Source organism: Gorilla gorilla, chromosome 1 (genome assembly GCF_029281585.2).
Source record: "Gorilla gorilla gorilla isolate KB3781 chromosome 1, NHGRI_mGorGor1-v2.1_pri, whole genome shotgun sequence".
Lineage (NCBI taxonomy): Eukaryota > Metazoa > Chordata > Mammalia > Primates > Hominidae > Gorilla > Gorilla gorilla.
The window spans coordinates 31,907,960-31,923,152 of record NC_073224.2 but is presented as its reverse complement, the minus strand read 5'-3'; the positions used below and the strand labels follow the sequence as shown (position 1 = coordinate 31,923,152).

Sequence of the window (15,193 nt, the reverse complement as noted above, 5' to 3'; positions counted from 1 at the left end):
TAGGAAAAATGATCTGTCATTCTTTCATATCTTTATATGAAAGATGCTGCGACTAGGTTACATCACCATCTTTTCACCAGGGAGAAATCATTCAAAAAGTGCAACTCCTCGAGTAGACCACAGGGGTTGCTGTGGAGACACAGTGGGCTCCCCCAGCCCCTTCCTTCTGTGAGGTGGAGAGGTCCCCACCTGCCCCTCAACCTCTGCAAAGCCCCTCTTTCATCGGGTGGGGTCTTCTCAGGAGAGGCATAAAGCTGGCTGGCCTCACTTGGCAACAAAGACGACCCAACTGCTTTCGTTATAAATAGTGTACTTCTTTGAGAGGTTTTTCTAGTCTTTGAAAACTAAAAAAAAGAGGAAATCCTGAAGGAGGAGCATGTGACCTAACTTAAATGTAACCACAATTAGACACTAGAGTTAGTACAAGCAACGATGCAATAAAAAAGGGAGAATTAAAGTTTGGTCTGTTGTATATTAATAACTCAATCATTCTGGAAGTCAAGAAGTTCAAGTCTGTCTTTGATACGCTCTCTTTTTCTTTCTGTTTCTATCTCATACACCCACATGCAAACACACACACAGAGAATCCTAAAAAATAAAATAGTAAAAATACTTACTACATAAAGCAAAAATACCACTACGTTCCAGCAATCGCTAACATTTTCCTTCATTGGGCAAGTGGCCAACAGAACAGCAACTTGTATATAGAAAGACATATTCATGAATTGAATGCTAAGTCACATTCCCCAAAACCATAGTGTCATTGGTATTCATTCTACATTCCACAATTTAACTTGGAAAATTACGGAGGAAATAGAAAAGGAGATTGCTTCATGTTAAATGTTTAACATTCATGTGAAACAACTACAAAGGGAATCTCATTGTGATTTTTCAGGCTGTATATTTTTAGTGTATCTACTTCAAAATGGTAGAATAAATCAAGATGATTATTTACTTTCTTCCGTTGCCTAGCTTGGAGATTCCACTCTTTGTTAACACAAACTGCTTATTTCCCTTGCAAGGGGAATCCATGATAATTCCTCACTTCTTTTTTCTCTGTTCTAACATCACACTGCTGCTGACTGAAGCTAGTAATGGATAGGTCAACACCATCACTTAAGCTAAATAAATGGGAAGTTTTGATGTCTCTAATTTAGGGGCTTTAAGACCACAAAAAATAAAGTGCATACTGTATACAGTGGTCTAATCCACACTCCATTTAATTAAGATAACTGTCTGACTATCCTCCTATTCAGTATTCTCATTTGAATATGCTTTGATCATAAAGATATTTTATTTTTGTTATTATTTTCTAAATGGTACTGTTAACAGAATTCAGTAACCCCAAACAAATACCAGGGCTCCTCAACAGAGGCATTACTGACATTGTGGTCAGGATAATTCTTTGATGTTGGGAATGGGGGGTTGCCCTATGCATTATAGGATGGTTAGAAACATCCCTGGCTGACCCACTAAATACCAGTAGCACCCCTCCACCTCCAGTCATGACAACCCAAAGTGTCTCTGGACATTGCCAAACGTTCCAGTGGGAGTAGGGGGGCGGGGGTTGGGGGGAGTACAAAATCACCAGGGTTAGAACCACAACATGTGCTGATTGGTTACAATGAAAAAGTGAGAGAAAAGAAAGAAAATGAAACGTTGTGTCTCTTCCTCTTTTTGATTGTCCGACTCTCTACAGATTCTTACATGTCAATTATCTGAATTCTTCCTGTGTATAACTGAATCACCCTTTCTAAGTTTCTAAAACCTTGTGCAGCATCTTTCGAATAGATGTGCCTCGAACTTCAAATGGATTGTTAAACTACTAGAGGTCCACTAATTCCCAGTGGGCAAACTATCGGTAAACCTTAGCATAACTCCGCTTTGAGTCTTAAACTAACAGCACGTGAAAAGATCAATATGAATAAATTCAAAACTAATCAGACCCCTTCTTTAAATGTTGACACAGTATTATTTATATCCCATAAATACATTCTTGACTAAAATTCATCCTAGGAGATTGGCACCTGGCCAGTTCTATTCATATTTACTGTATTTATATAGTATACTTGGCCAAGGATAATATTTAAGACAAAATATGCCTGAGGGCATATACAATATCTCTTATATTTTTACTTTTACATCTCCACATTGCTAAAAATATGTAGTCTGAACTTTATAAAATGTCCCACAAAGGGCTATCAGCAATCTGTAATGATATATAGCTCATTGAGTATAATTAGAGCATATTTGTAATACTTGAGCTGAAGTCACTCCCTGAACGCTAATAAGTTGGTGGTAAAAAATGAGCCAGTGATCTTTCCCATGGCTTCATCTCTGGGGTTTATGACCCTCGCCAGATTCACTGCAAGGAATGACAGGCACACTCCCTCCCCATAGCCACTTCAATGACAGCTGAGTTAAAAGTTAGGCAGAAAAGTCCTAAAGAGGGAAAGCTGGTATATAAGCCAATGCTGTACTTTCAATTTGCTTTTTAAAAATATGGTTTTTTTCTTTTTTTCCTTTTTTTTGGAAGGGTTTGCTATATTCCAGTGTAACTAGAAAGTGCTGGAAAATCAGTTAACCTATTTTCTATAAAATTATCCAGTCCTTGCACAGTAGTATCGAACCTGCTATTAATATGGCTTTCTGCTCCTAAACTTCCATACAGAATACAGACTTTTTAAAGCCTGTATTCTTTGTATGAAAACTGGCAGTATATTTTATTTATCTTGGACGTATCTGAGGTTTTCATTTATTTGGTGGCTGGGGTGAAATGGAAAGGAGAATCCACACATTGATGTTAAATGCCATACTCTGAAATCCTCCTAATAATCTAGGAATTTTTCCAGTTTGTTGATGACCATGACCCTGGGTTGGATCATCTCAGCTCTTCAGACTGAAGTGTGCTTTAGAGAACAAAGAACTAATGCCCTCTTGGGTTACTTGCTCTCTCCACACCTATTCAGTAAATGGGATCAGAGCTCCTTTCTGTGTTATAAAAGTGCTGGCAGTTTATTAGACCTTTTGCATATAAACATTGATAGATGAGTTATTCAGGTTCTACATAACATACTTTCCGCTCTGCCCAAATACCAGTAGAACCGATGCACGTGCTAGAGAAAGCAAACTGACTGAGCTCCTTGTTTGTCTCAATGGTTTTGGACTAATTACAATGAACTTTCTTTCCTAATATCTCCTTGGCTCCACCCCAGATAGAAAGCTTTACTTCCCAAAGGGGATAACCAGGGGTGGAGTGTATTTATCACCGCTGTTGCGGATAGTGCCATAATTACAATAATAAAATCATCCTGCTTGCCAGAATTCTCTGCATCTGTTCTGCTATTGAACAAGAACAGGAGAAATTGCAGCAAAATAAAGGTCACTAGGCAGACTGGGGTTAGATACATGGGCTGACTTCTGAGACCATCAAGTACAAGACATGGCAGGTCACATAGCTAGGACTTGTCAAACTAAAAATAAATATTAAAAAAGAAAAGCACCACCCTGCAATTAGAACCTTTAAGGGAAAATTACCAAGATGGCTGTATTATCTATTTAGGCAAGACACAGAGACTTTGCAAAGGCAGCCAGCAAGTATATAGGGCATGGAAAGGGGAGGAGAGAAATGAGCAACCAATGAAAAGTTTATGACTTGGGATTTGGAATACACAAATGTTGAAGAGGTTCCCCCCACCCCGCCCCCACTTTTCTTTTTCTTCTTCCTGGTATTTAACCCTCTCAGGTATCAAGTGGATGCTGCTGCCCCTTTTCTTTCTTTCTTTTTTTTTCTTTTTTTAAGAACTCTGAAATCATTCTACACTGTCTGTTCCCTTCCTCTGCAATAAATCATTTCACTCCTATTGCTACTGTATGCCAGCTGGTTTTGAGGACACTGTTCTCAGAGAAGCCAGTAAAAAAAAAAAAAAAAATACGGCTGTCGTCTACTCTGAGTTTTAGGAATGCATTGAAGTAACTGCAGGAAGCCTACGAAAAGGCAGGAGCAGGATAACAGACCCGTAAGAAAAATGATCTGCTACACTGGAGATGTGAAGAAGGCAGGTTTGAGTGTATTCTGAAAAATAACGTGAACAAAACCTTTTAAAACACAGTCAGAAACGGAGTTGTCCTTTCTACACTCCAGGTTAAGTGAAAAGGGAACGTGGTTATAGGATTTTGCCTTTGGGTAATGAAACACCTAGTGATAGCAAACGATATATCAAGGACTGAGGGCCAGGTAGGTTTCTCGAGGGGTCTCCAAACCGGGTTTTGTCTCGGCGATGCTGACATTTTTAGGGTAGTTAGAGACAATAGAGAAGGCTTGGGGAACCAGCTGATAGGTCAGCACGGAAAGGGGGCGCCTTCCGGAGAGGCTAGTTTTGAGACACTTTTTTTTTTAACCCTTCGTGCACCAGTTTGGCGCGCTCCACGCCAATCGGAGCAAAGAAAACAAACCTACCAAGATTCCTCAGTTTAACTCTGCCCCTGGGAGCACCTCTAGTTTGACAGAGTGGGACTGACTCCTAGCTGGTGGCCGACTAAAGAACTTCAGGGAAGAGAAAAAGAGAATAACGCCTTTTAAAGCACCGAATTGTTAGGGGGAAGGGAAAGATGGAGAAAATAAAGTAGAAATTAAACATTTTAAAGCCTGATGGCCTCAGGCATACAACTGAAAAGGAGGTGGATGGGGTGAAGGACAGGAGAACGGGAAAAGAGCGAACGGGAACCGCGAGAGGGAAGGGCGATCCCGGGAGCTGCTGCGGTTTTGAGAGCTCCGGGCAGAGCTAAACCTCAGGGGATGGAAGTCAAAATAAGTACTTACTTTCGGAGGGGAAGAAGGGCGGCATGTCTATTTTGTAAACCTCCTTGGCGTAGTACTCTTCGTCGCTCCTCTCGCGCTCGCAGGCGGCCGCCCTCCGGCTCGCCTTCTCCTGGAGCAAGTCCCTGGTGCTGTTGTAGATGGAAATCACCTCCGGGGGGACTTCCTCGGGCTCAGGATAGTCTTCTGGGGGACTGGTGAGCTTCAGCTTGCTCAGGATCTGCCCGCGGATCGCCTCGATCCTCTTGCGCATGAACTGGTCCATATCGAGTGTGCTGCAGGTAGACAGGCTGAGCGCGACCGTGACCAGATGCAGGATCAGAAAAGCGCTCAGCACACAGTAGTGCATTTTTTAAAAAAGTGGAAAAAAAGTTGTTTTTAAAAGTCAGAATAAAAAAAAGAAAACAATTCTCAAAGTATAGATCAAGGAGAGTTGTTTGGTTTTTTTTGTTGTTGTTTGTTTTTGATGCGAAACTTTTGCAAACAATCTAGTCAATGCCCAACAGAAAAACGTATCCTGCTTGAATTCCTTTAAAAAGAAAAGGCCAGTAGTTCCAAAAGTGGAAATATTAATACGGGACGGGCAGAGGGAACCCTGACTTTGAAGAGTAAGAAAAAAAAAATTCTTGGAGCAATGAGATGGGGAAAAAAAGAGACGAGTGGCTATTAAGTAGAAATAAATTTAAGAGGAGGAAATGGAGTTCAGTGTGTCAGTCTCGGGTGCGGAGTGGCGGATCTGAACTCGGCTCCTCCGGCCAAAAGGGAAGAGATGAAAAGGTCCCGGGGCTGGCAGCTGGCGAACTGACAGGAGGGGCGCCGGGAGCGCGGTGAGGGGGGCCGCCGAGGCTGACCTGGGCTGAAATTTATATATTTAAAGAAGGAGCGGTTCGGTCCTGCCTTCCACTGCGGCGCTGAGAGCAGGAGCAGCAGCAGCTCCGGAGCAGAGAAGCGCACACGTGTGTGCGTGCGTGTGTGTGTGTGTGTGTGTGTGCGTGTGCGCGCGCTGGGGGCGAGCCCAGCGCGCCGCGGGGAGGAGGGTGCGCTTCGCAGGGCGCTCGGGACTCGGTCGGGTGCCGCAGGGGCCGCAGAGGCTGCTGAGGCGGCGCGGATCCTGCTCTGGGAGCTGCGCGCCGTGGCCTACACCCTGGCGGGCGCGCGCTGACCCGCTTGGTTACTCCACGTTGCTGCCGCCGCCGCTTGCAAACGCTTCCAGCCTCCAGCTCCCTCCTTCTCCTGCTCCTCCTTCTCTTGCTCCAAACGCCAACCGAGCCACAGACGATCAGCAGTCGCGGTTGCGTTCACCCCCTGCGGATCACAACGGCAGCCCTTGCGACACCCTGGCTGGGGAGTTTTATTCCTGACGGGGTTGCGCAGGGGCTCCCTTGGACTCCCACCCTTTCCCAACCTCTGCTGGCTTCTCCCCAACGTGGAATTGCTCGCTTAGGGTAGGTAGGCACTTGCCACCCTAAAATAGACCCTCTCTGTCTCCTCCTGTCTGCAGCCGGGCAGCCCCTCAGTTTGTTCCTTGGATGACTCCCTAGACCGTTAGGCTAATATTCTCCATCCCCCTCCCCTGCCTCTTTCACTTGCGCTCTCGCTCTGCTCTTTCTCTCTTTCCCTTTCTATCTCTATCTCAATCTCTCTCTCTCTTGTCAGGAGCTTCTGGAGCTCCGCTCGGAGCGAACCTTCTGCTGCCAGCAGATAACATCACGATCTTGCCGGGGAGGAGAGATTTATAAGTTCTCTCTGAACCACGTGTCTGCCTTCAACAAAGTGACGTGCTAGGATTACAGTCAGAAGTCCTCTCGTTACTTAGACCACGAGCTCTCCCCGAACCGTTGAGGGGGTGTGGAAATGAGGACCTCTGTGGGGAAGGGAGGAAGGAGGTGGAATGTGCTCCCTGACAACAGTGATTTACGGTATTTACTTTCTAGTCATTTTGGACAGGTCTGTTGAAGGACAATGAAGTCTCCCGTTTTTACTTAGTGTAGCTCAGTCACAGCCTCCCAAACTGAATCACTTGCTCTAGAAGGGAAGGCTTTCCTCTTGTATTATGTGTGCACACACACCCCTATGGGAGGGAGCACTAGTCTACTCAGGGCCAGGCCAGTACTGAAGACATACCTTCCAATCTTTTAAATTCATGTCCTACCTCTTATTTTCTGGGATACCTTAACAGGTTGCCATCCCAGAATTTATTTTGTTGGTTTGTTGTTTACAATATACCCCTCTGTTTGTGAACTGCTGGAAAACAGAGATCCATCAATTTTACCTAAAGAATAAGGTATACTTGTTTGTTTTACTGATTTGAATGAATGGTCCCCTTTATAATTTGCTGCCTAAGCCACTTCTTGTATGGCTTTCTTCTTCACCTTCTTGCTAGGCTAAACATTATCAACCAACTTCATTCTTTCCATAGCATTAATCCAGGAAGCTGGAATTTTAAGTGTTTGATGTCTAGTGTTCTACACTACTCACAACTTGACATTTTCAATTTCAACTAAGTCTAAATTAGATGAATACAAGAATAACTCTTACCACTGTTCCACTTTCCCTTTTTCTTTTATTTTACCTTTAGTTACTCAAAGTCAACATTTTCATTTCGGCATGACTCTGCAGCCATACTGACCAGACAGATGATTTAAACTGGAAACTCTGTTGAATGTACTCCCAAACCCAAGATCTCTATACTGTTCTCCACTTCAGATGTTCCTTAGTTCAGAAAAGTCACGAAGAACTTTCTATCACTTTTGGAATTTATACTTTAGTTGTGTATGGGGCCTAGGTTATTAGCAGAGCACTGAATAAATAAAATAATAATAGCTAACATATACTACACTTAGTAATTTGATGTGTGTTGTGTATGGTCATTTAATCTTCACTATGAACCTATAAAGTGGGTCGTCTTATCCATATTTGGCAGATGAGGAGACTGAGGTACAAAGAAGTTAAGTACTTTGTTCGAGACCACAGGAAGTGGTAGAGCTGGATTTTTGCAGTCAGGATCCACTATATTCTTACCTACTATGTACTTCTGAGAAACAATGGTCCCAGAATATGTTCTGACAAACAGGAATTCTAGAGTCAAACAAGTTTGGGAGATACTGGGTACTCTCCTGTCCTCTTAGATTCCTCATTCTGGAACATTATCATGTTAAAGGCTCTGAAACTTCTGTAGAAGAGAAAACCTTTTCACTCTTTTAACCCAGCATTTTCCAAACTCCCTTGAATACAGAATTTTTTCCATTATCACACATTGAAAAACTCTGGAATAAAATAATTGTTCCAACCCACTTCTGAATAATTCTAAAAATTATGTATAAATCAGCACCAGCAGGTTCCTTTCCTTGATACCAGTTTTGAGTTGAAGCAAAGCTACCATCCCAGTAGCCCAAGAAAAAGATAATCAAGAGGCGCTACTGTCAGACTAGTAGTTTCATCCAGTTAGGTCCTCCCTCTGAGTTCAGTTTGAGAACTGCAGTAGGCTAGCTCTACAGATTGGACAAAAAGTGAATAGTCTTACACCTGTGGCCATTATAGACACAGAGCAGGAGCTCCAAACCAGAGCTACTGAGTGAAGATGCTGCTGTGGAATATGGCTGGTTACCTGAATTAGCTATCACCATATTTTGCTGAGGATACAGGTTCAGCTTCCACAAGCCAGTGAGCATCTTTCATGTTTACAGACAACCTTCTTGGTACAGACACTGATGCACCTTAAGTAGATTCAGATTAGAGTGTGGATAGAGTAGCAAAAGTTCATTTACATCACTTCTAGGAAAACAGCGCAAGCCATAAATTCTGATGGCCACCCCTCTTCCTGACATAGACATATACACTTTTGTTTGTAATACTTAGTTTACTGAGTACCTATTGCTCACTTAACAACTCCTTAGACCTGAGACCCCTGACTTATTCATAAGAGGCTACTTTAATTTCCCCAAAGCCCAGGAGGGTAAGACGGGAGGTATTGGTAAAAGCTTCTGGAATGGGTAAGTGCAGTAAGTGAGTATAGCAGGAGAGGAGGAGCCCCTTTCCACCTCTCAAATGATCAGTTCTTTGAAGACCTAACAGGCAAGATTGCTAGAGCTGTCTCCCTGGAAACCGTAAATGAATCCTTTCTTCTATTAAATGACTCTTATAATGCCTTTTCATCTCTATATTTAATGGAGGTCTTATGTGCCGGGGTCTCTACAGTCTTCATGGTAAAAGGGTATTTAAATGATATACACCCATCTTGATTACTTCAAGGAGGCAGGAGAGCACAGTGGTTTAAAGGACAGGCTCCAGTCATGGTTTCTTGGGTTCAGATTTCTGTCACTTTCTGGCTTTGTGATCCTGAACAAGTTACTCACTGACTCTGTGAGTTTCTTATCCTATCATGTCTTTATTTCTGTCAAGGAATTTATAATAAAAATATCTGGCCTTCTCTCTCTCTCCTCTCTCACTCTCTCTGAAAAGCCAGGAAAGAACCCAAGAAGAATTTGCTTCTAGTTCTGCCTCCTAGTAGTTTCTGTAGGCACATTTTAAATATTATCGTATTTTGCCCCCAGTAATTATAGGAGGGAAGGACAAGAAAATACACTTTTGGTGAATAAAATGCTAAATGACTATCAAAGTTCAGTTAAGCATTCACGATTAAAGTCTCTTATTAAAGCCCTCAAATGGAATCTTTTGTTTTGAAATTACAGAGGTAGAGAGTGGAGCTGTTTCCACTCTTAGCCATTCTCCACTCATCAATGGGTCTATTCACTTAAGTAATGTGGGATTTCTACAAGAGGCTGAAGAAAACAAAACTACTCATCCCTGTCCTGGAGTTTTACGCCTATGGATCATAGGTCCTTACTAACATTGACCAAAGCATAACTTCATTTGTAACAATTCTGGAAGCTTTCCAGAATGGTTTCAAGCATGAAAAATCAGGAGGTGAAAAAAAGAAATACATGGAATGACGGTAATTGATTACATTTTCCCCCAAATAGTGATACTTGATAAATGCAAAATAACCCTTTAATATGAAAATACACCAAAAGTCTTTTAAGATTTTATTTATAATTTTATATTTGATACCACTATTCAAGAACAATGTTTGGTCTATATCAATTTTGTCTCATGTTCTAGATGCATTTCTATAAACAGCTTTATTTCATTATTCTAGTTATGAATAATGAAATAGAAAGGTGGTTTCCTTACAAAAAATAATCCGATTATTATTTCCATTTGTATTTAAAGGTTAATCTAAGGAAGAAGTGTTAAGGAAAAATGAGGAAACAATGGGCAGGGAGGAAAATGGAAACAGGGTGGGTTTAAAAAGATCAGAGGTGGTAAAAGATAAAGAGATAGGACCAAGAAAAACCACAGCATATCAGCAGGTTGTGAGGCTTTAAAGAGATAAACTCATCACACTAATGATTCACTGTGGGAACATTATCTCACCCTTTGCAATTATGATTAGTTGATTGATTACTGCTTGTGGCTTTTGGGCCACTCATAACTCTACAATTTTAGCTCTCCAGGAAAGTCTTTCTTTGGGAGGCAGTCTCACAGTGGCCTGTGCTATGTCATCCCTGTAGCTGCAGCCTCTGGTTTCTTGCCCCTGGTGAAATTCACCCACTAAGATAGCATTTAGTAACTGATATAAATAAATGAACATATGGTAATAGTTGGGACACAGCATAACGCTATGGATAAGTGCTTAACAAAATCCTAATGTTGACAAAAAGAAACCAGCAGCAGAATTTTCCTTATTTTTTAGGGCAGTACTTGACACTCACCTTTACGGAATCTCTACTCCTACTTCATTTACTCTGTCACCACAGAAGTTCACAGATAGACTTCACAAAGCAAGAAACCAGAATGAGGTTGCTGGGGAGAAATGGAGAGAGTGTTTTGGCCAACTAAAAATAAACACAAAAGATGAGAAAGAAAAAGAGAAGGTGAGTGATGGAGAAAAATATGACTGTGTTCTCATAATTAAAATGAGTATAATATAACAAAAGTTTTTTTTTTTTAAAGATACATGGTCTTTAAATGAATTTATGTGTCTGTCGTCATCTCAGTGGGCTTCATAGATTGGGTAAAATTCCAAATTTCTAAATTTCCACTGCCAAAATTACCAACCTACATTTCAAACAACTTTGCCGTTCTGCTGCCTTGATTAGCCTGCAATTAAAAAATAAATAAATAAATAAAAACCAAGGGTCAATAGTATTGCATAAAAAAAGAAAACCTCAGTGTAGTTTATAATAGAGGGAAAAATTAGTAAATAAGTATTTTTAAAAGCCTAAGTATGTAAGTATTTTGAAAAGCACAGCTATATAGATGGTTATAATTTATAAAACTGGAGACTACAGACCACAAACTCTCACTGATGATTATTTTAAATCTTAGTAGAAAACAAAGTTCTCATAACTAGGGTAGCTACATCTTTTGTCACACAAATCCAAACATTTTTGGCAGTAAAGAGGATGCCACTCATTGATACACTAAGACAACAGGGGTAAATCAGGACTGTCCCAGATAATTACCTTATTTAAAATGAAGCCACTTTAAATCTGTAAGAATACATCTGTTAGTCTTTCACCTTTTTTCGGTTACAATGGTGATATTATATTTTGCATACTTCCAAGACCTTTTTTTTCCTTTGCCTATGCAGCATATTCTAAAAATCACCATCAGAGATACATTTTGAAAATGCTACTTGCACAATTTTAGCATTAATATGAACCTGCACTGCCACAAAAATGAACCCCCAAGAGGTGCTTGGTCAAGTTCTTTTGAGCTCCATGAAAGCAGTCTCCCACAAAGAAAGGTAGGAGAAGATAAATACAACAATAATGGGATTAACAAGCATTTTATGTATTCTTTGTATAGCCAGAGAAATTCATTTTTAAATTTTTGAAAATCAACAACAGAAAAAGAATCCCAAAGGTAAAAACAAGTTTGGCCCCCCTTCCCATTTTAGTGCCAGTACAGAAAAAAAAAGAACAGTGTTTCTGTTTGTTGTTTGATGCTTGCAGGTCACATAATAATGACTTTTCACATGTTGATCCTTCTTGTTTAGCACACAGTAACTGCTTCATAAAACCAGGGACACCAGGAAAGTTACTTTCACATAATTGAAGAGGCCGTTTCCTGTTAACGTGAAAATTTTTGTGATCAAGAATCCTACCATTTGTGGTTTCTCTTTAGATTTGTTACATCTATATGAGTCCTTTTAAGTAAAAAGGCAGTATCATTACTGTTCCAAGCAAATAGCGCTATCTACCATAAGAAATAAATATACGCCAAAGAAATAAATCCAGAAATGGGTGTGTCATTGTGACCTGAAGAGACAAATAATTTTGGCTGCTGGGTTGTTGGAGGTAACAAGTTTTTTGTATTTGTTTCTTTAAGAGGACTTTGTCTTATAATTTTAAGTTACTTAAGATCATTAAACAATGGTCAATCTGGTTATTTAACCAGTTGTAACAATTAAATCTAATCAATGTCACACTTATACTGATTGTTCAGAAACTACATACTCGTGTGCTTGTAGGGAAAAAGGATTTTTATCAGTTGACTCAATGATAGCTGAAATCATGCCACCTAGAGGAAAGCTGTGGTATGTCTTACAACTTCATACTGTTAAATTCATTAATGTATAATTTTGCATTGATTTGTTGTTACTGCACATCAAATAAAAATTAGTTTCACATAAATATTGTAAAACATGCATTTTTAGAAAAGATGCTAGATCAACAGCAATGGGATATCCTTAATTATAAAGTTTTAGTTACCTGTTATCTCCTAGGCAATAACATGCTAAAAATCTAATCCTCATTTATAAAGCATAATTTGAATATCTAAATTCTTAATAGCAAAAATGTCAACCACTTACATTTATGAGTCATCTAATGTCATTAAGTAACACAGCAGCAAATAGCCAATATATTGTATCTTAGGAATAAAAAACCAATAGCTGTATATAGTAAATTATTGGATACCACTTCAGTAGAGTAGTTCCATTTCTGCAGCATCCAGATAATTCAAATATAAAGTTTTAATTATCAGACATGCTCAGGCAAGACCTATAATGAATTATCCAGTAGCAAGTTACAGAATAAACTGACAGCAACAGCCTGGGGTGATATGTTAACTCGAAATTGACACAGCCAGGAAAATTTTCACCTTCTGATTAATGGCATCTACTAATTTTTTTTAAGTACAATATCCATTTTACTTTTCTCCAGAGGATAGTTTTGCTTCAGTCCTTAAAGACTCAGCTCCTTACATGAGCTTTGGTGCCAGCATCTGCAGGTCTAAACAGAAGTGGAGATGTTCAGTTCTTGCAGGCTTCCTGCTGTGAATGGCACAACTCACACAATAACGTAGCTTCACATACAGCTCGGGAAGCACATACGCATTGAAGACACTTGCTGCAGCCTCTACTGTGTTTTGAATAAAGAAATTCTTAATAGCCCTGTCCTTGGGCACACATGTGGCTTCCACCCTTTTTGGCATGATCATTGTTCCTTTTGTCACCTTGGAAGTGAGGACCCGAAAGAGCATGGCATCTACTACTACCTTCCATTGGCCATAGGTTTACGTCATGGTTAAATGAGACCAAAATACTGAATGCCCATTTTTCTTTCCAGAGAAGAGTTCAATTTCTAGAATCTCATTTTCTATAAGACATTAATATCTACAATGTGAGCAATCACTATTGTGTATAGCAGCTCTGTAATTCGAACCTGGATTGGACTATACTATCTGTGTGGCCTTGGGCAGGTTACTGAAACTTACTGCTTGTTTCCTCATCTGTATAATGGGGACAATAACAACATCTACCTAACAGGGTTATAAGGAAGAGGGTATGAATTAAGGAGCATTATGAAACCCTTAAATATTGTCTGGCATAAAATCAATATTGTTTAAATGTTTGCTATTATTATTACATGTTCTGTTCCAACTTTTACTTGAATAAGTGACAGAACTATGCAAAATAGGATGGTTAAAAACAAAATAGCAATGACTTTTTTAAAAATCAAGAAAACAGAGGTTCTCACTTAAAAATAAAGTTTTATTAATCAAGAGGCACACGGAAACAGTGGACACATGGAAAGGGAGTCAAATTTTTTATGTTCAACATTCATTGCAGGGTAATTAGCAAAACTTAAAAGATAAAGTAGGATTCTAGCAAATAGGACTCTTCATACAGTCATCTAATACAGCTAATATCAATAGTGCTCTATTAAACAGTATGTAGAGTTTGGATTCTAGAACAGAATAAGTAAGCAAAAAATAAAAACTGTTTTAGTGTCTCATTAAATGTCAGGATCATTTTTCTCAATATAAATATAAGGCCTGTCTTTTCAGACTGTCAAAAATTACATTCTTTAAAAAAAAGTCTTATTCTATTCACCTCATGCATTGTTGGCATTTAAGAAACTTATACTATCCATAATGTTTTTAATCTTACTTTTTCAGTTAACATATCATTGACACTGTGTTTTCATCAGTCTTCACAACCATCATTTTAAAAGGAATTGACAGAAGATTGGTGGTTCGATAGTTTATGTAAATGTCCTCATATCACTGAACTTGTAAGTTTTAAAAAATTTCTTGCTATTAAAAACAATTCTATATAATACTGTTCACACAGCATTTTCTGTCATCAGAATCTTTTCCTGAGGAAGGTTTCCAGAAGTAGAATTGCTGGGCCTCAATAGCACCTACCACCTGTTAGACTTTAAATTGTTGGGGGGAATTCTGTCTAGAAAAGGAACACTCAGAATTACATAGATGAGAAATGAATGGAAACCTATAGGCGCAGCACCTAATCCTCCAAATGCATAACAGAGAACATCTCTTGACACGCTACTACATAACAGGCACTGTGCTAGACATTGCATACATTAATCCAATCTTTACACCCTGAACTATATATTATTATACCTGATTTACATGCTAGCCTTACAAAGGTTAAGAAACTTACACAAGGAAACAAAACCAGGAAGACTCAAAACTGAACTCTGAACTCAGTTGTGATTCCAAAATTATGCTGTCTCTCATCTAACAACGAACACTGGTATTTCTTAAAATGTCCAGTGTAAATATAACTTTACTGGTTCTTAAGGAGTATATTTGGGAATCCTAGTAAGGACCAAGATACGGCAGTCGTGTCTCATGCAGTCTACCCTAGTGTTGCTGGCATTTGTAGAGAAGGATATCATCACATTGAACCTTTTGGACTTTGAGCTTTTATATTTATAATATACTTAAGAGAACCCAGTGTTGCTGTACAAAGACAAATATTATTGTGTAGAAACAGTCTTGATGTTATGCTTGGTACTTCTCAGTATTTCAGGGCAACTGCTGAGTCTGGCTGCTGCA

At 39.6% G+C, this 15,193-nt stretch overlaps 1 protein-coding gene across 4 annotated transcripts in view; it reads right to left on the bottom strand.

The window, feature by feature from the left end:
• TGFB2 (transforming growth factor beta 2) overlaps positions 1 to 6,611 on the bottom strand; it is a 98,652-nt gene extending 92,041 nt beyond the window's left edge. For 2 of the 4 annotated variants that reach the window (XM_055379535.2, XM_063708125.1), the window contains exon 1: positions 4,823 to 6,523. In XM_055379535.2, the coding sequence (XP_055235510.1) occupies positions 4,823 to 5,168 (346 nt within the window). In that variant the 5' untranslated portion in view covers positions 5,169 to 6,523. Of the gene's footprint in view, positions 1 to 4,822 lie in introns of all 4 variants that reach the window. The other 2 variants (XM_004028414.5, XM_004028415.5) reach the window with 2 other exon arrangements.
• Positions 6,612 to 15,193: the final 8,582 nt, after the last annotated feature.